Below are 24,431 nucleotides of genomic sequence, written 5' to 3' on the forward strand. Positions count from 1 at the left end.
GATGGATTTATCGGTCTCTATTTGAGACGGATTTTTCCGTCTCTATTTGAGATCGATTCAGAGACGGAGTTAAAGACGAAATTTAGAAAGGGATTTAGAGACATATTTTTCCGTCTCTATTTGAGACTGATTTAGAGACCGATTTTGAGAGGGATTCTAGAAGTAATTTGAGATGGATTTAGACACGGATTTCTTCTGTCTCAAAATCCGTCTCTATTATAAATTTAATTAAAAAATTATATTGCTAAAAAATTTTATATATAAACCTGATATACACAATATAAATAATGCATAAATATATAAACCTGATATACACAATATTAAATCCATACAATATTAAATTCATACAAGAAATCCATATAATATTAAATTCATACAGGAAATCCATACAATATTAATAAAACACATCGTCCATGAACAATAAAAATAATACAATGTAATATCTATCCATGGCAATGACAGATCCTCCTAATGATCCGAAGGATTTGAGGGCGGTGGCGAAGAAAAAGGATTATGTAATCTTTCTTCTATAGCTGACAAACGATGGGTCAATGGTTGTATAGCTGCGCTAACAGCTTGTTGAATTTGGTCAGCAAGTGAGATGGACGACGAATGTGGAGGTGGTGGCGATGGTGACAACATATGATAGGAACCAGGGATAACGTATGCTTCTGACCCCATCCCATATACACGACCCTTCTTTTTCCCGCCTGCAACCTCCAACCATAATGATGTCTCATCAAAAGCTGGCTGCGAGGGCTGTCTAGCAACGTCACTATCTTCTGTCGGGCCAACTGCTGATGATTGTGATGATGCATCATGTTGGCGCATCTGGAAGTCAGCCTGCAAGTATATATATACATGGAATAAGTTGTACCATAAAAAAGGTCAGTTAAGCATAATAGAAGACACAAGTATTGTTGTATATTTACATAAGTTTCCTCAGATTTACTGTCAACGAATCCCGATTTATCTTTTCTTTGATGCATCGCAATAAATAACTCAGCCTGTGTAGGTGGGCGACCAAGTAGCTTAGACTGCAAAGGAAAAAATAAAGTGTTCATACAACCATATTTAAGTAATTAAGTATAATGAAAATAACAAAAAATATCAAATATTACCAGTCTCTTCTTATGTTCAGACTTAGGGATGAAACCACATGTATGCTTACTACCTCCGACATCTGAAGACCGATTTTTCTTAGCCTTTTCTGATTTGTTTTTAAATTATGGAGTATTCCAATACTCCTTAAGTGCTTCAAATACAACAGGACACATTCAAAATGGTTTTTTTGGCAAGTCCCTCCTCACACGGAACAAAAGGTCAGTCAAACGATCAGAGGCCGTCTTTTCAAAATTTATCCTTATTTGATTTTTCAAGTCACTCTCCCAAGACCAATTCTTCTGTAATGTAAAGCAAAGCAAAATTTAAACAAAATAAAAAGTTAAATTAATCAATACTTCTACAATCTGTCCGGTCTATGTAGTTTCACTAGTAATAAGCAATCTATAGCAAGAACATGAAAAGGGAAACATGATAATCACAAAAGATGTCTTCCAAACACCTCAATAATGTAAATCGACAATGAGAAGGCCAAAGATGAGTTAATTCATGAAACTATTTGCACATGCCCATATGTGAATTTCCATAACCTAAGTTCCTATGAGAAGGATTTTCAAAAACAAAAAAATGGAAAACTAGGAGAACATATATGCGGATCTGTGTATAAGAAATAGGTTCATGAATTGGAAGAACATATATAGTCCATGTGCATGGATTATTATAAACAGGTTAATTTTCACCAACAACAAGTGTCCATTTCACACATCAGTCAAGAATGTGTATATTATAATTGCTAAACCAATTTCAAGTGATGTAATTTTTCAGCTGGACCACAGAGCAAAAGCATAATTACCCCTTGATTTATTTGTCAAAAAAAAAAAAACAATAATCACATTGTTATTTCAAATAAAAGCCAACTCACAACTGACCTAGCAAAAATCTAAGCATATTTTCATTGTATTAAACCTATTGCATTCTCAATAGCTTGCTCACCAGCTAGTGACATAATTTTCAGCAAATGAAGTGGTGTCAAGTGTCAACTGAACTTCCATTTTTTCCCTTTTCAGTGTGTATGTGTTGGTTCGAGGAAAAACAAGCCTTGATAACAACAGTAAGGTTGCTCTTTTATGACTAGAATGTTATAGGTTTGGGTTGTGGAAATAGACCCTATCTAAGTAGAATTAAGGTTGCATACAAAAAAAAAAAAAAACCTCCCAGTCCTTCAGAAAGCAAGGAGTCTTGTGCACTAAGTACAACTTTGTGTATGTTTGGTTGCTAAGGTGGAGTTCATCAAATCCCTTCAGAGACACAAAACAAACGCAAAGCTCGACAATTTTCCCTTCTTGTACAAATTGTCAAAGATAATGTAAAATGCTTGGATGTAAAACCCAACTATGCATGCACATAAAACAAAGAACAAAACAAAACAAAAGAAAAAATACTCAAGCCCTTAACCATATCATATGGATTCTGAATTTTCTATAAACATGAATTAACAATGTACATCAATATATGGTGTTAGATAGCACAACATCATCAACGGATCACATTCTCAAAATATAGAATTAATTTCATAATGAATTTGAAATATAGACTTGTTTAAAAGAAAGATTCAGACAATAAAACTTATAATTTTTTTAGAAGTATAGCAACATGTACGATAGGACAATAGATTTACAATTATGGATATGGAAAAACCTGAACAACGGAAAAACTATTGCATTGGGTTCCTTAAAACTATCAGAAAAAATTACATCAATTTTTCACACACTTCTGCTTTAGAAAATTATTTAAAATGTTATGTGCACTTTGGTAATACATGTCCAAATCCACTCAAGAAAGTGAGTATCTTAAGACAGAAGTAATTTGTTCCTTCCTCTGTTCTCATCCAAGTGTGCACACAACCATGATGATGTGCTTTGAAAATTTTAAACTTATGTTGTTTCCAACCTATGTGGAGGGTATGACCTGCCATGTCTTTAAGCAAATAAAATTTGCAACACTATGTTAGCAATTCAATAAACACAACAAGTATAACCTCTCTATACTCGCAATATAAAATAATAAGTACTAGGTACTCTAAGTTATTGGATGAGAACGATGTAAAGCATGAGAATCCATGACATCTATTCTATGTTCTTAAGATATTTGAAAATGACTTGATGCATCTATTTTTTTTTCTTCCTCCGTTACTTATCATCTCACCCAATCGATCCCATAACCTTGCTCATATGCATTTTACTTGCATTCTATTTAGTTACCCCTTTCTCTATCTCATGCTTATTGAATATGACATCCTAGCAGAAAATAGAGGAAGTTTCAATTGCTCCAGTTCCTTATAAAGACCAATTATCAAGAATATAAGACACCATGTGGTAGTACTTACAAGCAGTGTTGACTACTCCTTGTTGCAACATATAAAAAACCACACTTATCAAATTATTGATTGATCAAATATATTATTTTTGCATTGCTTGATCTTATCCAACACATGATTTCATGCTATTCTAAATACGTAAATCCATCTTGTTTAACAGGTCAACTAGAAAGGTGGACTTATTTTTTTACCCTCCTAGATGGTTCACTCATTTTCTTATCTTTTTTTTTTAAGCTGAGGTGTTTTTTTGACAGGGTTGCTCCTTAAAGGTAGTTCTAGTTACATGCTAGTTTATTAATCAGGAAAGCTTTTCTCCATGCCATTTGAAACGTACAGTTCATGGGTGTCGTGAAACAAAACATTTTCATTCATGTAATTTCCAGCATGAGTCATTGACCATTGTTTTGCTAGCATGCATGCATTTCAAATAACTATACATTAATGCTTGCATTAACATAGAAGCATCTAAATTCATCCACAAGAGTTAGTAAAATGTGGATCAGTTCTACGGAGTGAATTAAGAAATGATGTCTGTTTGTGAGGAGTGTATCTGGCTGCATCATTCTTCATAATACTTCAACATGTACTTGTTAGCAAATTATTTACAAACGTTTATGTATAATGGATAAAAGCGATTCTAGAATGACAGTGTAAGAATTACTTGGATTTATGGAAAAAATTTCCTTAATAAATTTCTGCAGTTCAATTTTAACCCTGAAAAAACTAATATATATATATATGTATATATATAAGATACCACATCCCATTTGGAAAACATTATCTGCTCATTCAATTTGCACTGTGTTTGCTTCTCATTTGATCTTAATATACATACATTCAAATGAGAAACGATTAAATAAGATAAATGGAGCAGCAAACGAACACCATTTGACAGAAACGATTATTTTTTACATTTGTCATTGGCTTTTGCTGAGTAAAGAGGTTGAAACTTACTGATCATATCATTATGAATTGACAATAATGTTGATGATTACAATGGTACTATTGGCAATAATGTTGACAATATGTTTTTTAAGAAAATATAAATTGTTTACTAATTTTTTTTTTTTGTTTCTCTACATATAATTATTTGTTTCCTAAAAACAAACATCTAATTCAAAGAAAATAAAAAATAAAAAGCATCTAAATTAATGAAACAGTTTAAGATCTGCAGATTTTGGCATGATTTTTGGAATTTTGATGCTTTACAATAAATTTCCAAGAATCTTTTATTAGTATGTAGCAAAAGTCATTTATTTTTTACATTAGATTTTGACTATGCATAGCTCTCCAACCTTAGGTTTTATCTTTAGAAAATTCTTAATAGATGAGACAGGAATATATGATATTATGTGAACATTGGTCGAAAAAATTGGTATTGCATATATGATATCATACAAGTTGCTTAATGGATACATTCTATATTTATATGTTTTTAATGTAATGTTTGCTCTATTTCTTTTCACACATCAACTATCTATATCTGGATATAAAAGAGAATCGAAGAAAACTCTACTAATATTGTTTGCTTACTTGTACAAATGTCATATTCCTTATGAGTCTAACATGGACACACCAATCATGTATTTTATTACACAACTCACTCAAGAAAACTATAAGAACAAACTAATAAACTATATCATAGAAAACAATAACACGGTGGAAATGATATGCTCATTAATCAAAAACTAGACAAAGATCCAAACTCTTTCCTTCCCAACAAAAACAAAATAAAACAAAGATATAAATACGTATCACAGGACAGGATAAGGCATGCACACTTTCAATAGAAAACCAATGGAAACCAATGTTCATAAACACAACAAGAAGAGTAATATTTTTCTCATCACTTCAAACTAATGACAATTATATAATAAATAATCTAAATTGTTCTATTCAATTCAATTCAATGTAATGGCTCGATCCAATGTGCAGCATAATGAAGAATAGATAATAAAAAATACTATCTGTAGAGCTCATATTTTACATATGTTTAGTGCTTAAATGTTAAACTACTAGGGCATAAATATATTAAAAAGTTATCCATTGGGTTAAAATAGGTCAAAAGCAAAAAACAAGTATGACTTCTAAAACATTAAACAGTTTAGATAAACTAAAGTAACACATTACCTTAAATTCGCCAAACCACATATCCCTGACTGTAGGGTCTGTCTTTTTCCAACTCGTGTATGGCTTCTCAAACTTACTTTGAATTATTCGTGTTATATCTCATTTGCACCAAATGTTATCAAACCTATTGAAACACACATTAGTTTGTGAAAACATCTACTAAAACTTTGTGCAAATAAAAATTGATTAATAAGATCAAGAACGCTTACGAGGAACCTAAGGGACATATCATCATATGGTTTTGAGGTGGGACAGGGGGCGTTGATGAACCCCCAACCTCAGTGGGCGTGGAAGAAGGCCCATCAGTGTAGGATTGAGGTGTATGTGGGCTAGGGGAATCAAATCTCACATCAGAAGAAGATGAATGTCCCCCTACAAAAATAAATAATTGTGAGAATTTCAACATACAAGTGATGAATAATTTCAAGATGGAGATGGAGTGTAGAGTGTACCAATGTGGTCCTCTCCTGCACTCTCTCTAAACTGACGACGTCACATACCCTGACCATATGGTGTTCTTTGTGACATATCCTGTCATATAAGGAAAACGGTTAGTAGGCATGTGATGACAACTTTTAACTACTTTCACAATAAATTATGATTTATCGTGTACAAAATAGTATATGTTATATTCATGAACCCGTGTTTAAAATTGTGTTTTTAAACTAATAACTTAAATGTAAGCATAACATTATAGTTAGCTGGCGTATGTTTAGTTGGCTATGTGATTTATGAATTATTATAAATATTTTTAATTTTACAAAATATACATTGAAGAACTAGTGACTGCAAATTATTATAAGTATTATGTATATATACATATATATATTTCAATCTAAGTTCCTAATCAGCCTCATATTTTGTTAGGAGTTCACAAATAACATTATTCATATCTCTTAGTTAGATATTAATAGTTTGAAAATGAAACTCACAACATCAAATTTTCTAATCTATAAAAGGATCATACTGATTATGATAACAACTTTTAAATACTTTTGAAAAAAAATATGATTTATCATATAAATCAATGGTATACGTTATATTCACGAACTCGTATTTCAAATTGTGTTTTTGAACTAATAGATTAAATGTGAGGATAAGATTGCAGTTGTTCACTATCACCTATGTAGCTATTCCGTGTCGTCTGACTGCTCATCTTCATCCTCCTCATCTTCATCCTCATCTTCGTCCTCATCATCATCCTCATCTTCGACTTCTTCAACGTCTACCTCCTCATCACCCGCAACAAGGTTCTGATCAAATGAGTGCTCATCCACAAATTCGAATTCACCAACTTCATCTCTAAGGGTGTTGAGTTGTTCATTTACAATTGTAGCCGGCTGCACTGGCATTTCCTCATCTGCCTGATATGCATCCCTTTGTCTGTCGATAGTTGGGGCGTGAACTATGCTCCTAGCCTTAGCTCGAATAACCACCCACCAGTCTACGAAATTTCGTTGTCGAGATGGATACGGAGCATAATAAACCTGATGCGCTTAAGAGGCAAGTATAAAAGGATCATACCCATTGTACCTTCTGTTAGCTCTGACCTCGACTATTCCATATTGATCATGTATTCGAGTCCCACGTCTAGGGGTTGGGTCGACCCATGTGCAATTAAATAGCACCACTTGTTTGATTGGTAATCCCAGGTATTCTAATTGGATTACCTCTTGAAGTATACCATAATAGTCATCTTCGGGTTGCCCATATACTGACCCTCTAGTGCAAACTCCGTTGTTTCTTGTTGACTTGCCTTGACTCCATGAATCTGTGTGAAACTTATACCCATTGATGATGTACATAGGCCATGTGCGCACCATTCTCAAGGGCCCCCATGACATGTCACGTATTTGTTGATCATTAATCTCATTCATTGGATCATGCACCTGTGCATATGAAATACATGGCATAATTCATATATTTGTCACAATAATAATTTCCGTAATTTAAGATAGACTTACATATTCCTTAAACCATTTCGGGAAATCAACCTCTATCCTCTTATCTACATCAATTTCGGTCATGTGTGGTGCATCCGCTTTAATAGAATCCACAAATAAACTGTGTTTATAAAGGCCATATTAATCATATATGCAAATGAGAAACCTAAAGTTGATAATACCAAAGATATGAGTGATTACTTAATGTATGGTTGGACCTCATCACAGTTCAGAAGAACATACAATGTGGCATGGTCTATTTCTCGATCATCCAATAATCGATTTTTGTATGCACCTGATGGTCGACCAGAATGATTGAAGATGGAAAAAGTTGAATGATCTGGCGATAAGTCAACACCATAATCATTCCGTGGACCTCGTCTGATTCTTGATTGTACATCAGGTCCAAAATAATGCGAACAAAAAGTGGAGGTTTCCTCTGTGATGTATGCCTCGCAAATAGAGCCCTCCACACGTGCCTTATTTTTAACTTTACGCTTCAATGTGTGCAAAAACCTATTGGGTAACAAAAATATATTAACTCAACTTTCTAGGTTATATAACAAAGGATATTGTGTAATGTTTCAATTATAATTAACTCTCAAATGGATACATCCAACGATAGTGCACTGGGCCGCCAACACGTGCCTCATAAGCTAAATGTATAGGCAAGTGCTCCATTGAGTTAAAGAACCCAGGTGGGAAAATTTGCTCCATCTTGCAAATGATTACCTTAATATTTTCTTTCATTATTTCTAGCTTATCTACCCTGAGACTTGAAGAACACAGTTCTCTAAAGAGTTGACTCAACTCTGCTAGGGGCTTCCATATAGGGTCTGGGAGTGCTCTCAGTGCAATTGGGAGGAGGCGTTCCATGAAAACATGACAATCATGGCTTTTCATGCCATGCAACTTTGCTTCTCGCATGTCTACACAACGACCCAAATCATATGCATATCCATCAGGAAGTTTTAATTCACATACCCATTCGCACACTGCTCTCCTTTGTTCCACATTGAGAGCATACCGAGCCTTTGACTTTAAGTACTTGCCATTACCTTGTGCCACTAACTCAAGTTCTCTACGTCGATAATACTCTTTTATGTCCATCCTAGCCTTAATGTTATCCTTTGTTTTGCCCTTCACATCCATCACGGTGTTAAAAACATTATCAAATACGTTCTTTTCAATATGCTTTACATCCAAATTGTGGCAAATGAGATTTGTTTTCCAATATGGCAACTCCCAAAAAATACTTTTCCTTGTCCAATTGTGGTCTATCCCGTAGCCTTGCGTGCGAATTAGACCTATTTCAGTTATTTCTGGCAACGCCCAAACTTGACCCCATATTCCATCACCGCTGAACCGTGGTGGGGGCCCACCCTTCTCAATCTTATTCTTAACAAAAGCATCTCGGTTCCTTTGAAATGGGTGATTCATGGGTAAAAATATTCGATGACAATCAAAAAATGATGTCTTTCGACCATGCTTCAGTGTGAATGCCTTTGAATTCTCCATGCAATACGAGCATGCTAACTTGCCCGCAGTCATCTAACCTGATAGCATACCATAGGCTGGGAAGTCATTAATAGTCCACATCAGTGCAACCCTCATTTGAAAGTTTTGTTTTAGTGAAATATCGTATGTTGGCACGCCAATATCCCATAACATTTTCAACTCGTCTATGAGAGGTTGTAGGAACACATCTATTTTGGATTTTGGATTGTGAGGACCAGGGATGATTATTGTAAGAAACAAATACTCTTGTCGCATGCACATCCATGGAGGAAGATTATAAGGAGTGACAATCACAGGCCAACATGAATAGGTTTTCCCAGATTGACCATACGGTGTGAAGCCATCAGCACACAGCCCAAGCCTGACATTGCGTGGTTCACAAGCAAAATCAGGATGCACATTATCGAAGTGCTTCCATGCTTCTCCATCAGATGGGTGGGACAACACACCTGGCTCCCGTGGGTTTTCATAGTGCCATCTCATCTCCCCAGCTGTTCTCTTCGACGCATGAAGCCTCTGGAGCCTATGTGTTATAGGTAAATACCACATCCGTTTAATTGGGACATCCTTTCATCTCCCAAGACCTACCTTGCGGCTTGTATATCGTGGGGCATGACAAAACTTGCACTCGGTTGCATTAGTATCATCTTTAAAATAAAGCATACACATATTAACACAGCAATCAATCTTTTGGAACCCAAGGCCCAACTTAGAAACCATCTTCTTTGTCTTGTAAAAGTCCTTGGGCATCCGGTTGCCTTCGGGCATCAACTCATTTATTAGTTGCACCCAAGCATTATAGCATTGCTCAGGTAAGTTGAAATCAGCCTTAATGCTAAGCATCCTCATCACTGTAGAAAGTTCGGTGTGAGTAGTGCAACCATCAAATATAGGTGTTCTTGCATTATCCAACATTTCATAGAAGTCTTGCGCATCTACATTGGGCTCTTCTTCTTCGTTCTCCAATGCATGTGCTCTAACAGAAGGACCTGCACCATCCATCACCATTGCATCATATGCATTTGGATTATCCTCGTAAACCCCTTGTGCTTCATTATATGCGCCAGGATTCGTTCGGGCCTGGGATTCCATGGGAGGCTCCTCTTCCCCATGGCATGTCCAGTAATAGTAATGGGCCATGAATCCCTTTTGATAAAGATGCAACTTCACATCATCCACACTTAGAAATTTTCTACATCGACACTTAACACACGGATACCTTAAGGTCTCATCATCCCGCGTGAACTGTGGCCGAGCACATACATAATGTATGAAAGTCTCAACTCCACACATGAACTCATTTGTTATCCCTCGACGATTAGGTGCCACTCTATTATACATCCATGCTCGTTGCTCACATACGTCCATGATCTACAATAGATTCACATCAATTCTTAGCGCACATCAAAACTCTCAACCCCTATGGCTAATATATATAATATTCCCCTAGCCATATATGTACAAAGACAATTACAATAGTTTTGTTTTATTTGAGTTTTTTTTAATCTTTGTCCATTGAACCACTCCTTATAACTCCTTCTTAAAATTTGAAGTTTGGGACCTATCCCATCTGAAAATGAGTCGTGATATGACCACTAGCGGACCCATTTACTCACGGTACGAAATTTCGACAGCATCCCAACGCAGTTCTCCAAATGCACGATAAGGATTATGTGTCTATTCATACAAGTTACACTCAATTTGAGTCAATTGCATAAATCAGAACATATTCCTATATGCAACCGGAGAACAACATGAGATGCTATCAAATTTTCGTATCATGCATGAGTAAATTAATGCGTATCCACCAGGCACACAACATGACATCAAATTTCCAGACTGTCCAACTGGACAATTCAGTGACCTCCTCGCTCCATCGAGGAGGTCACCGAACGGGAATCTAAGGCTAACTTCTAACAAATTTAACTAAATTGATGAAAATTATTTAATTAATGAAATTCTTTATTGAATATAATTTCCTTTTAAAATCCAGCAGAGTCTCCCCTCTAACCGAACTACACCCCCTATAAGATTGTTTAAAATCACAACAAAATTCATCTTATAGAGAATTACCAACATGTTCATAATGATAGATCATTCGCACAAATAACAATTGAAAATGCAAGATCATAGATATTTTTGGGTTCTCTCCAAATAAGACGTAGATTGAAATAAATTTGATTTTGTTAGAGATATTAAATAAGTGAATAAATTTGATTTTGGTAGACAAGATAAATTATATTTTTAATGGTGATTTGATAATTTCTTAAACCATAATTAAAAGCAAGTGAAAAACCAAATTAATAGCTAGCAAAGCAAGTGACCACTGGCAAGAACAATGATTTATGTTAAAATGTTGTCTAGAGTATAGGTTAAATAAGATCAGTTATAGCAGTATTTTTTAAGGGCCAATGAGGAAACCAACCCCAAATGCTCAAGCACCACGTGTGGCTTTGGCTATGAGAGTGCGGATGTCCTATAGTTTTTTCTAGGTATGCAGTAAAAATAGCATAGGTCGTAGGGTTAGGGTGTTCTTCTCATAGGAAAAGGGTATTTCCCCATAGAGTCATGGTGGAGGAGGGAATGGTTTGTCTAGACATCAAAGTAAGGTTAAGGGAATTTGGAGATGGGAGAAATTAGGAAGCATGGTGGAGCTATTCCAGATTATTAAGAAACTGTAAAATATATCCCTGTTGTAATAGAAAGCCTAATGTCCTTAGGAATAATTAGATAGTGAGAATTGAAGTCCTGAGAGTTGCAAGGATCTCTTAGAGAGATGGTAGCAACCCTCAAGAATGAAGGTTATGTGGTGCATGCTTGCATTTATATGTGGATAAGATGTAGGCACTAAAGAATAGCCTGGGATAAGGTTAGGCTGTGTTATTTGTTGAGGATGGCTCACAATGGTGAGCAAGGACTAGGATAGGTATCTAAGGCTAGGGATATTAAGAGGGGGGAAAATTTGCAGGTGTATAGGAATACAAACCAGGAAGTTTGACTAGGTCTCCAGATGTAGAAGTCTCCAAAATCAGTAAATCCCATTAGAAATCAGTTTCTAGGATGTTTTGGGAACCTATCTAGGCCTTGTCTCATAGTGGAGCTAGGTGAGGTGAACCTAGTGAAGATGGTGTGTTCCTAAGGAATGTTGTAACAAATGTTATGTCAACAACTTTTTTAAAATTCAACCTAATATCCCAGTCAAACATGTATTCTTAGAAAAACCAAATAACCTTCTAAACAACTTCCAGGGTACAATGAGAGAAGAAAAGCTTTTCCGAACCAGGAATTTGGAATAAGCTTGACTAGGGAAGAAATAAATATGAAAAATATCTCACCACTTGGCAAGTGTAAGTGACATAATGTTAGCACTGATCCAGTTGTGCATGGTGTCTATTGTCCTCTTCTATTTTATTTCCAACCATAACCATTCAGAAACTGACATACTCTGAGATCTAATAATACTTCAACAGTGGGTTACACCTGCACAAGTATCCTAATGGAGGAAGCCTTTAGGTTGCTTAAGTTTCAATTGTTCCTTTTGAGCAAATGTCAGAGTTGTGAATACAAGTTCTCTAATGGGCTCTAAATGTTGTCTTATGAATTATTTCAACTTTCTCCACACTGACTTGGAGAGAAACATTACTTGACCAAATTATGGTGTAAACACTCCATCGCCAAATATTGCAACTTCAAAAATTTAATTAACAGTAGATTCAAGAAATTTATACTATAAATTTCAATTCCTTTTCCATGGTTATTGTTATTATTACTATTTTGGGTTCTAAGTCACCTTTGCATCTTCTGACATCCTAATTCATGTGCAACAAGAAATTCATAGAGGAAAGGAAAATAATTTATTAATTCTACCATTGTTATTGTAAATAATCCTCTGTAACATGGCAAAACTAAGTATATTAAAGTCAAATTTCATGTCAAAAGAGAAGCAGAGAGGACTCAAGAGGTTAAGTTGCTACATTGTAAGTCTAAATTGCTTGAATTACAAGTTGCAGATATGCTCACCAAGGCACTTCCAAGAATAGAATTGAAGAATTGAGAAGCAAACTTGTTGTCTCAAAGAAAAGTCCCTAGGAGTGTTGATGGATTGAGACTTTCCTTAATGTCATTACAGATTTCATGGAGGGAATTAACTATCAATATACATCTTTAATATTATTTTATTTAATGTTTTACTTAGTTAAATTAGTTGCTTAAAATTAAGAATGTTGGCTGTTGTTTTAAAAGCATGTTAGGAGTGGTGGAGACAATTATGACCCTATTCTCTCTCTCTCATGTAAATTTGTTGTATATAAGCATTTCAATGAAATTAAAATAGGTAGCCTATTTTGTCCTGCAATTTTATATTCTGCCATTTTTTTATATACTCCTTTTGTGACTACAATGTCATAAAAGGCAAAATGGTTATGAGTGGCATTGAACTGAATATCAATCAAGTCTGCCTTCCTTTCCTTTGTTCCCATACCCAAAATTTGTACTTGTAACTCTTAGATAATATACATAGCCCACCATCCTCATCCCTATTATGTGATGGATATCCATCAGGTACCCATACTCGTTAAATTTTAATTAAAAAATCTGTTTTTTTTTTTTTTTCTAAAATTCTCAATTCAAATTTAGAGTTATTGTATTTTTAAGTTAAGGTTTGTCTTATCTTTTACTCAGCTAAGTGATATTTCAATTACGAGTTGTGAGTAACTGTAACCTAACCAACAACAAATAATCATTATTAATTTAGGTAGGTCATTTGGGTTTGGCCTTATGACTATGCTAAACAAAACAGTATATATATATATATATATAAATTGATTAATACATGTAGATTGAATGTAGGTTAGGAACCCTGTAATAATCATTTATCTACTCGTACTTGAATAAGAGCTTATTCTTGTTCATATTCACCATATTTGAACAAATTTTTAGATCTACACTCACCTAGAATGGACTGACTTTGCCTGATATTTGGGTTTGGCCTTATGGACTGACTTTTCTTCAAACAACAATGTTAATGGTGATGCTAATCAGCAACCACCATCCCAGTTCATCTGAACCATCCATATACACAGAAACAACCAAAATACACTCAACCCATGGAGGAAAAGTTCACAGAGCTGCAGCAACACTGATGGTTCTTGATGGCTTAGAGTTATATTATGAGTATTGACAAGAGGAAAATATGAAGGGGATTTAGTATATGAATTTTTTTAGATAATATTGTGGTTGAAGATTCAGTTTTAATTAACTGGGAAAGTTGTAGTGCCTTGGGGACCATACAGTTAGTAGTAAGGAAGATATTTCCTCGTTAATGATTTTAGATATAACCAGGTTGTAAGTTATGACATATATATGTGTGTTATATGTTCATTTGTAGACTATATCCGTATTAATCTTAAGTGGACATGACATATATTTTATGTAAGACACCTAAGACAAGCATGATATAAACATAAAGGAAACTGAGCGTCCAACGTGTTATATACATATGTTCTTCAAAAATAAAACAAATCACCACTACCTAGCTTTAGGCAAGAAATTACATCCAAAATAAAATTTGTTTACAAACTCAGGTGTCAGTCAATATGTCAAGTGTTATAACACGAAAACAAAGCAACTTTAAACATAAAACAAAGGCTAAACTAAAATACATATCAAAGTGATGAGGGAATATTTACAGGGGGGCAATTTTACTGTACTACCCCTGGGAGGTTACCATTAACTCGGGGCCATGTGTGCCAGTAAAGACCAATATGCGATCGCCACGTGTCAAGACTTAGGAGCTCCGCTTATCTTTATAATCTTTATTATGATTTTGAACTGGAAAGAGATAAAGAAGAAGATTAAGTCAACCAATGATATCTTTAAATATCCCAAGAATTATCTCTATTAGGGAAGATTATCTTTTCTCCCCATGGAAAGGGGATCAACCTCTCATTTTAAAATATATCTTATCTCCTAAGGGAAAGGCCACAGGACATCTATAAATAGAGGGTAACCTCTACAGGTATGGGATCTGACTCCTAAGGGACTCATATATTATTTTTTCATTACTATTATACTCCTCAAAAATCCTATGAACTGACTTGAGCGTCGGAGGGATCACGGGGAGCAAGTCCCCACCCTTTTTGCAGGTACTTGGTTCAAGACAGAAGAAGGTGATCGGCTCCGCCTCATCAATTGGCGCCCACCGTGGGGCCATCGTCTTTTCTTTCTGTCTTCCAAGCACAATCTCAAGTCGCATGAAGCCAAATCAAATCAATTGAGAAAGAAGGCATTACACGTATGTGATAATAAAATTAATGGTATGTTCCTTCAATTAATATTTTTGCATCTGTTGTCGCCGTTTCGTTTTTCAATTATTGTTTTATTCAAAAATAAAAAATTGAAAAAGGGCGAGAGGAATTTTATATATATTTGAAGAGCCTTTCATAGAAGTTGGGGGCAGAAAGCATTCTTATGTGTATATATTATGTTATAAAGATAAGCTTGCTAAAAATCAAGCCCAGGAGTAAGAGTTATTTCATTCATATATATATATATATATATATGCATATGGAAGCTTCCTGGGGATGCTGGGTTTTAAGAAAAAGCTATTAAGCATGTGCATATGCATATTATATTATAAGGCATATGAAAGCTTTTTCAGAAGCTGAGCCGCGTTCGGCGTCGACGGCGCAGCAGGCTGTGATCTGCTGGGGCCAAAACGCCATAAGATCTCCGTCTCCCTCGTCCCCGAGCCCATAAGTGTATTCTTCCTACATCCCTTCCGTGGCTGCTCTATCAGGCGGCGACGGGTTTATGTGCGGTATTTTGTCGAACACCTCGCAGGCGTACTGTTGGAATTTGAATGATTTGAGTACTGATGTCATTCCCCCCACCTTCCAAACAATTGCATATTCACATATCACTGCCGGTAAATATCATTAGGGGCTCGTATTATTTTGATAATGATTTTGGGTACTGTTGATTGCTGGGACAGTGTAAAACAAACATATAATAGTTTGAGTTCAAAACAGATTGCCCTGTTTTATGATCCCAATGTTAGTACGCTTGTTTTCAAAAAAGTTGTTTCCAACGAAGGATTCAGTTGTGGCAGTGTTAGAGAAAGTGGAATGGTTTGTTGGGGACCAAAGTTTGCCAACTTGGGAGTTTCGGCCGCATTAGAGAACTTTGAAGCCTTAGCTTCGGGAATAACTACTATCTATTGGAGAATTGCTAGATATATAGGTAGAGGCAAAAGGTTTTAATTTGAATTGCTTGATATAAATGCTCCAATGACTTGAATTTTAATTAGTTATGTTAAAATCCAGAACACTTGCGGATGTAGGCGTTATGCCGAACCGCAAAAATAAAATACTCTCTTTAATTGCGGACGTAGGCATTACGCCGAACCGCGAAAACAAAATATTTGTTATTCTTTAATTGCGGACGTAGGCGTTACGCCGAACCGCGAAAACAAAACATTTGTTATTCTTTAATTGCGGACGTAGGCGTTACGCCGAACCGCGAAAACAAAACATTTGTTATTCTTTAATTGCGGACGTAGGCGTTACGCCGAACCGCGAAAACAAAATATTTGTTATTCTTTAATTGCAGACGTAGACGTTACGTCGAACCGCGAAAACAAAACATTTGTTATTCTTTAATTGCGGAGGTAGACGTTACGCCGAACCGCGAAAACAAAACATTTGTTATTCTTTAATTGCGGACGTAGGCGTTACGCCGAACCGCGAAAACAAAACATTTGTTATTCTTTAATTGCGGACGTAGGCGTTACGCCGAACCACGAAAACAAAATATTTGTTATTCTTTAATTGCGGACGTAGGCGTTACGCCGAACCGCGAAAACAAAATATTTGTTATTCTTTAATTGCAGACGTAGACGTTACGTCGAACCGCGAAAACAAAACATTTGTTATTCTTTAATTGCGGATGTAGACGTTACGCCGAACCGCGAAAACAAAACATTTGTTATTCTTTAATTGCGGATGTAGACGTTACGCCGAACCGCGAAAACAAAACATTTGTTATTCTTTAATTGCGGACGTAGGCGTTACGCCGAACCGCGAAAACAAAACATTTGTTATTCTTTAATTGCGGACGTAGGCGTTACGCCGAACCGCGAAAACAAAACATTTGTTATTCTTTAATTGCGGACGTAGGCGTTACGCCGAACCGCGAAAACAAAACATTTGTTATTCTTTAATTGCGGACGTAGGCGTTACGCCGAACCGCGAAAACAAAACATTTGTTATTCTTTAATTGCGGACGTAGGCGTTACGCCGAACCGCGAAAACAAAACATTTGTTATTCTTTAATTGCGGACGTAGGCGTTACGCCGAACCGCGAAAACAAAACATTTGTTATTCTTTAATTGCGGACGTAGGCGTTACGCCGAACCGCGAAAACAAAACATTTGTTATTCTTTAATTGCGGACGTAGGCGTTACGCCGAACCGCGAAAACAAAACATTTGTTATTCTTTAATTGCGGACGTAGGCGTTACGCCGAACCGCGAAAACAAAACATTTGTTATTCTTTAATTGCAGACGTAGGCGTTACGCCGAACCGCGAAAACAAAATATTTGTTATTCTTTAATTGCGGATGTAGGCGTTACGTCGAACCGCGAAAACAAAATATTTGTTATTCTTTAATTGCGGATGTAGGCGTTATGTCGAACCGCGAAGACAAAATATTATCATTCTTTAATTGCGGATGTAGGCATTTCGCCGAACCGCAAAAATAAAATATCCAATATTCTTTAAAATCTCGGTCATCAACTATAATCCAAGCTATCATGTGCATATGAAGACCGAAGGTTCGAAAGGCCTCGACAACGAAAGTCAAAGGATCAGATATGATCCTCGGGGGGCCCCGAACCCCCGAACACTCAAAAACAAAGGATCAGATATGATCCTCGGGGGGCCTCGAACCCCCGAACACTCAAAAACAAAGGATCAGATATGATCCTCGTGGGGCCTCGAACCCCCGAACACTCAATATGAAAGGATCAAATGTGATCCTCGCAGGGCCTCGAACCCCTAACCAGAAAACATGAACGACTCAAAGGGGACCACCCCTACTAATTAAGGCACCAGTTCGGAGGCTAAGAACCTCCGCCAAATGAAGACCAAAGGGGACCACCCCTACTAATTAAGGCACCAGTTCGGAGGCTACGAACCTCCGCCAAATGAAGACCAAAAGGCATCAGTTCGGAGGCTACGAACCTTCGCCAAACGAAGACCAAAGGGGACCATAGCCTCAACCAACACAGCTTCGGCCAAACGGCCCCGAAGATAAGGCAAGCGGCCTCGGCCCCCACAGCCTCAGCCAACGGCCTCCGAAGACGAAGCACGCAGCCTCGGCCACCGCAGCTTCGGCCAAACAGCCCCGAAGATAAGGCAAGCGGCCTCGGCCCCCACAGCCTCAGCCAACGGCCTCCGAAGACGAGGCACGCAGCCTCGGCCAGCGGCCCCCAAAGATTAGGCATGCGGCCTCGGCCACCATAGCCTCGGCCAGTGGCCCCCGAAGACAAGGCACACAGCCTCGGCCAGCGGCCTCGAAGATAAGGAAAATTCTCGAACGTCACTATCACCTCGAGCGACCTAATCACCCTTTGCATGGGAAGACTGAAAAGGCACCGGGAGACTTAAAAAGCGAATTCAGCATCCGAGCCTACTAACCCAAATTTTTAGTAGAACTTTTTTACAGAGGCTCAGAAAAACAATGATGACTACTCCTTCAGCTACTCAAACTCCTCGCTCGATCAGCTCAAGGAGTGGGGGGCAAGTGATGAGGGAATATTTACAGGGGGGCAATTTTACTGTACTACCCCTGGGAGGTTACCATTAACTCGGGGCCATGTGTGCCAGTAAAGACCAATATGCGATCGCCACGTGTCAAGACTTAGGAGCTCCGCTTATCTTTATAATCTTTATTATGATTTTGAACTGGAAAGAGATAAAGAAGAAGATTAAGTCAACCAATGATATCTTTAAATATCCCAAGAATTATCTCTATTAGGGAAGATTATCTTTTCTCCCCATGGAAAGGGGATCAACCTCTCATTTTAAAATATATCTTATCTCCTAAGGGAAAGGCCACAGGACATCTATAAATAGAGGGTAACCTCTACAGGTATGGGATCTGACTCCTAAGGGACTCATATATTATTTTTTCATTACTATTATACTCCTCAAAAATCCTATGAACTGACTTGAGCGTCGGAGGGATCACGGGGAGCAAGTCCCCACCCTTTTTGCAGGTACTTGGTTCAAGACAGAAGAAGGTGATCGGCTCCGCCTCATCAATTGGCGCCCACCGTGGGGCCATCGTCTTTTCTTTCTGTCTTCCAAGCACAATCTCAAGTCGCATGAAGCCAAATCAAATCAATTGAGAAAGAAGGCATTACACGTATGTGATAATAAAATTAATGGTATGTTCCTTCAATTAATATTTTTGCATCTGTTGTCGCCGTTTCGTTTTTCAATTATTGTTTTATTCAAAAATAAAAAATTGAAAAAGGGCGAGAGGAATTTTATATATATTTGAAGAGCCTTTCATAGAAGTTGGGGGCAGAAAGCATTCTTATGTGTATATATTATGTTATAAAGATAAGCTTGCTAAAAATCAAGCCCAGGAGTAAGAGTTATTTCATTCATATATATATATATATATATGCATATGGAAGCTTCCTGGGGATGCTGGGTTTTAAGAAAAAGCTATTAAGCATGTGCATATGCATATTATATTATAAGGCATATGAAAGCTTTTTCAGAAGCTGAGCCGCGTTCGGCGTCGACGGCGCAGCAGGCTGTGATCTGCTGGGGCCAAAACGCCATAAGATCTCCGTCTCCCTCGTCCCCGAGCCCATAAGTGTATTCTTCCTACATCCCTTCCGTGGCTGCTCTATCAGGCGGCGACGGGTTTATGTGCGGTATTTTGTCGAACACCTCGCAGGCGTACTGTTGGAATTTGAATGATTTGAGTACTGATGTCATTCCCCCCACCTTCCAAACAATTGCATATTCACATATCACTGCCGGTAAATATCATTAGGGGCTCGTATTATTTTGATAATGATTTTGGGTACTGTTGATTGCTGGGACAGTGTAAAACAAACATATAATAGTTTGAGTTCAAAACAGATTGCCCTGTTTTATGATCCCAATGTTAGTACGCTTGTTTTCAAAAAAGTTGTTTCCAACGAAGGATTCAGTTGTGGCAGTGTTAGAGAAAGTGGAATGGTTTGTTGGGGACCAAAGTTTGCCAACTTGGGAGTTTCGGCCGCATTAGAGAACTTTGAAGCCTTAGCTTCGGGAATAACTACTATCTATTGGAGAATTGCTAGATATATAGGTAGAGGCAAAAGGTTTTAATTTGAATTGCTTGATATAAATGCTCCAATGACTTGAATTTTAATTAGTTATGTTAAAATCCAGAACACTTGCGGATGTAGGCGTTATGCCGAACCGCAAAAATAAAATACTCTCTTTAATTGCGGACGTAGGCATTACGCCGAACCGCGAAAACAAAATATTTGTTATTCTTTAATTGCGGACGTAGGCGTTACGCCGAACCGCGAAAACAAAACATTTGTTATTCTTTAATTGCGGACGTAGGCGTTACGCCGAACCGCGAAAACAAAACATTTGTTATTCTTTAATTGCGGACGTAGGCGTTACGCCGAACCGCGAAAACAAAATATTTGTTATTCTTTAATTGCAGACGTAGACGTTACGTCGAACCGCGAAAACAAAACATTTGTTATTCTTTAATTGCGGATGTAGACGTTACGCCGAACCGCGAAAACAAAACATTTGTTATTCTTTAATTGCGGACGTAGGCGTTACGCCGAACCGCGAAAACAAAACATTTGTTATTCTTTAATTGCGGACGTAGGCGTTACGCCGAACCACGAAAACAAAATATTTGTTATTCTTTAATTGCGGACGTAGGCGTTACGCCGAACCGCGAAAACAAAACATTTGTTATTCTTTAATTGCAGACGTAGACGTTACGCCGAACCGCGAAAACAAAACATTTGTTATTCTTTAATTGCGGATGTAGACGTTACGCCGAACCGCGAAAACAAAACATTTGTTATTCTTTAATTGCGGACGTAGACGTTACGCCGAACCGCGAAAACAAAACATTTGTTATTCTTTAATTGCGGACGTAGGCGTTACGCCGAACCGCGAAAACAAAACATTTGTTATTCTTTAATTGCGGACGTAGGCGTTACGCCGAACCGCGAAAACAAAACATTTGTTATTCTTTAATTGCGGACGTAGGCGTTACGCCGAACCGCGAAAACAAAATATTTGTTATTCTTTAATTGCGAACGTAGGCGTTACGCCGAACCGCGAAAACAAAACATTTGTTATTCTTTAATTGCGGACGTAGGCGTTACGCCGAACCGCGAAAACAAAACATTTGTTATTCTTTAATTGCGGACGTAGGCGTTACGCCGAACCACGAAAACAAAATATTTGTTATTCTTTAATTGCGGACGTAGGCGTTACGCCGAACCGCGAAAACAAAATATTTGTTATTCTTTAATTGCGGACGTAGGCGTTACGCCGAACCGCGAAAACAAAATATTTGTTATTCTTTAATTGCAGACGTAGACGTTACGTCGAACCGCGAAAACAAAACATTTGTTATTCTTTAATTGCGGATGTAGACGTTACGCCGAACCGCGAAAACAAAACATTTGTTATTCTTTAATTGCGAATGTAGGCGTTACGCCGAACCGCGAAAACAAAATATTTGTTATTCTTTAATTGCGGATGTAGGCGTTACGTCGAACCGCGAAAACAAAATATTTGTTATTCTTTAATTGCAGATGTAGGCGTTATGTCGAACCGCGAAGACAAAATATTATCATTCTTTAATTGCGGATGTAGGCATTTCGCCGAACCGCAAAAATAAAATATCCAATATTCTTTAAAATCTCGGTCATCAACTATAATCCAAGCTATCATGTGCATATGAAGACCGAAGGTTCGAAAGGCCTCGACAACGAAAGTCAAAGGATCAGATATGATCCTCGGGGGGCCCCGAACCCCCGAACACTCAAAAACAAAGGATCAGATATGATCCTCGGGGGGCCTCGAACCCCCGAACACTCAAAAACAAAGGATCAGATATGATCCTCGGGGGGCCTCGAACCCCCGAACACTCAATATGAAAGGATCAAATGTGATCCTCGCAGGGCCTCGAACCCCTAACCAGAAAACATGAACGACTCAAAGGGGACCACCCCTACTAATTAAGGCACCAGTTCGGAGGCTAAGAACCTCCGCCAAATGAAGACCAAAGGGGACCACCCCTACTAATTAAGGCACCAGTTCGGAGGCTACGAACCTCCGCCAAATGAAGACCAAAAGGCATCAGTTCGGAGGCTACGAACCTTCGCCAAACGAAGACCAAAGGGGACCATAGCCTCAACCAACACAGCTTCGGCCAAACGGCCCCGAAGATAAGGCAAGCGGCCTCGGCCCCCACAGCCTCAGCCAACGGCCTCCGAAGACGAAGCACGCAGCCTCGGCCACCGCAGCTTCGGCCAAACAGCCCCGAAGATAAGGCAAGCGGCCTCGGCCCCCACAGCCTCAGCCAACGGCCTCCGAAGACGAGGCACGCAGCCTCGGCCAGCGGCCCCCAAAGATTAGGCATGCGGCCTCGGCCACCATAGCCTCGGCCAGTGGCCCCCGAAGACAAGGCACACAGCCTCGGCCAGCGGCCTCGAAGATAAGGAAAATTCTCGAACGTCACTATCACCTCGAGCGACCTAATCACCCTTTGCATGGGAAGACTGAAAAGGCACCGGGAGACTTAAAAAGCGAATTCAGCATCCGAGCCTACTAACCCAAATTTTTAGTAGAACTTTTTTACAGAGGCTCAGAAAAACAATGATGACTACTCCTTCAGCTACTCAAACTCCTCGCTCGATCAGCTCAAGGAGTGGGGGGCAAGTGATGAGGGAATATTTACAGGGGGGCAATTTTACTGTACTACCCCTGGGAGGTTACCATTAACTCGGGGCCATGTGTGCCAGTAAAGACCAATATGCGATCGCCACGTGTCAAGACTTAGGAGCTCCGCTTATCTTTATAATCTTTATTATGATTTTGAACTGGAAAGAGATAAAGAAGAAGATTAAGTCAACCAATGATATCTTTAAATATCCCAAGAATTATCTCTATTAGGGAAGATTATCTTTTCTCCCCATGGAAAGGGGATCAACCTCTCATTTTAAAATATATCTTATCTCCTAAGGGAAAGGCCACAGGACATCTATAAATAGAGGGTAACCTCTACAGGTATGGGATCTGACTCCTAAGGGACTCATATATTATTTTTTCATTACTATTATACTCCTCAAAAATCCTATGAACTGACTTGAGCGTCGGAGGGATCACGGGGAGCAAGTCCCCACCCTTTTTGCAGGTACTTGGTTCAAGACAGAAGAAGGTGATCGGCTCCGCCTCATCACAAACCAATACAACATATGAAAGTAATACAGAAGCAACTTAATAGTTAATAGCAGCAAAACAATATCTTCAACAGTTATTGTTATTTTGTGAGGGTTGAGTGTTGATACCTTGTAATGGAGTTGGTATCGTAGGACTAGGATCTACTGATCTAAGTGAGGGGGAAATACTGTTTGGTGCGACGGCAGGCGAGGGCGACCCAGAGAGCGAGGGTGAGGGCTAGCCGCGATAGGCGAGAGCGAGGGCGAGGGCAAGGGCGAGGCCGAGCCGCGAGATCGAGGGTGAGGGCGAGCCAGTGAGCGAGGGCGAGGTCTAGCTAGTGAGCGAGGGCAAGAGCTAGGGCGAGGGAGAGCCAATGAGCGAGGGAGAGAGCTAAGGCGAGCTCGAGCCACGAGATGGAGGGTGAGGGCGAAGGAGAGGGCAAACTAGTGAGCGAGGGGCGAGGGCGAGGCCGAGCCGCGAGATCGAGGGCGAGTGCTAGTCGCGGGATCAAGGGCGAGGGCGAGGGCTAGCCAGTGAGCGAGGGCGAGAGCTAGGGCGAGCTCGAGGGCGAGGGAGAGCCAATGAGCGAGAGAGAGAGCTAAGGCGAGCTCGAGCCACGAGATGGAGGATGAGGGCGAAGGAGAGGGAAAACTAGTGAGCGAGGGCGAGGGCGAGCCGCGAGATCTAGGGCGAGGGCGAGGGCAAGGGCGAGAACTAGGGCGAGATCGAGGGCGAGGGCGAGGGTGAGGGCGAGAGCTAAGGCGAGGGAGAGCAACGAGAGGCGAGCCAGAGAAATCCAGAGATGGAGGGAGGCGCAGATGGATTTAGGGTTTTCGGGTGGGAAATAAGGGGGGGTGGGGAAGAGAAGAATAGGGGGAAATTTTTTAATATTTAATATTAAAATATAAAAAT

At 38.7% G+C, this 24,431-nt stretch overlaps 1 protein-coding gene across 5 annotated transcripts; it reads right to left on the reverse strand.

Moving 5' to 3' along the window:
• Window positions 1-320: 320 nt before the first annotated feature.
• LOC127800222 (uncharacterized) lies at window positions 321-24,359 on the reverse strand. Of its 5 annotated transcripts, none has more exons than XR_008022749.1 (7): window positions 23,648-24,359; window positions 6,022-6,100; window positions 5,779-5,941; window positions 5,570-5,693; window positions 1,122-1,403; window positions 933-1,037; window positions 321-843 (listed from the first exon to the last, which is right to left on the reverse strand). XR_008022749.1 is itself a non-coding variant. In XM_052334713.1 (6 exons), the coding sequence occupies exons 4-6, from the start codon at window positions 5,588-5,590 to the stop codon at window positions 469-471; spliced, it is 501 nt and encodes a 166-aa protein (XP_052190673.1). In that variant the 5' UTR covers window positions 5,591-5,693; window positions 5,779-5,941; window positions 6,022-6,100; window positions 23,648-24,359; the 3' UTR covers window positions 321-468. The 5 variants fall into 5 exon arrangements, 2 of the variants coding, with proteins under 2 accessions (XP_052190673.1, XP_052190672.1); XR_008022750.1 differs by adding an exon at window positions 6,692-7,458 and having other exon boundaries at window positions 933-1,403; XR_008022748.1 differs by having other exon boundaries at window positions 933-1,403.
• Window positions 24,360-24,431: the final 72 nt, after the last annotated feature.

The sequence above is a fragment of the Diospyros lotus genome, chromosome 4 (genome assembly GCF_014633365.1).
Source record: "Diospyros lotus cultivar Yz01 chromosome 4, ASM1463336v1, whole genome shotgun sequence".
In the NCBI taxonomy this organism is placed as follows: Eukaryota; Viridiplantae; Streptophyta; class Magnoliopsida; order Ericales; family Ebenaceae; genus Diospyros; species Diospyros lotus.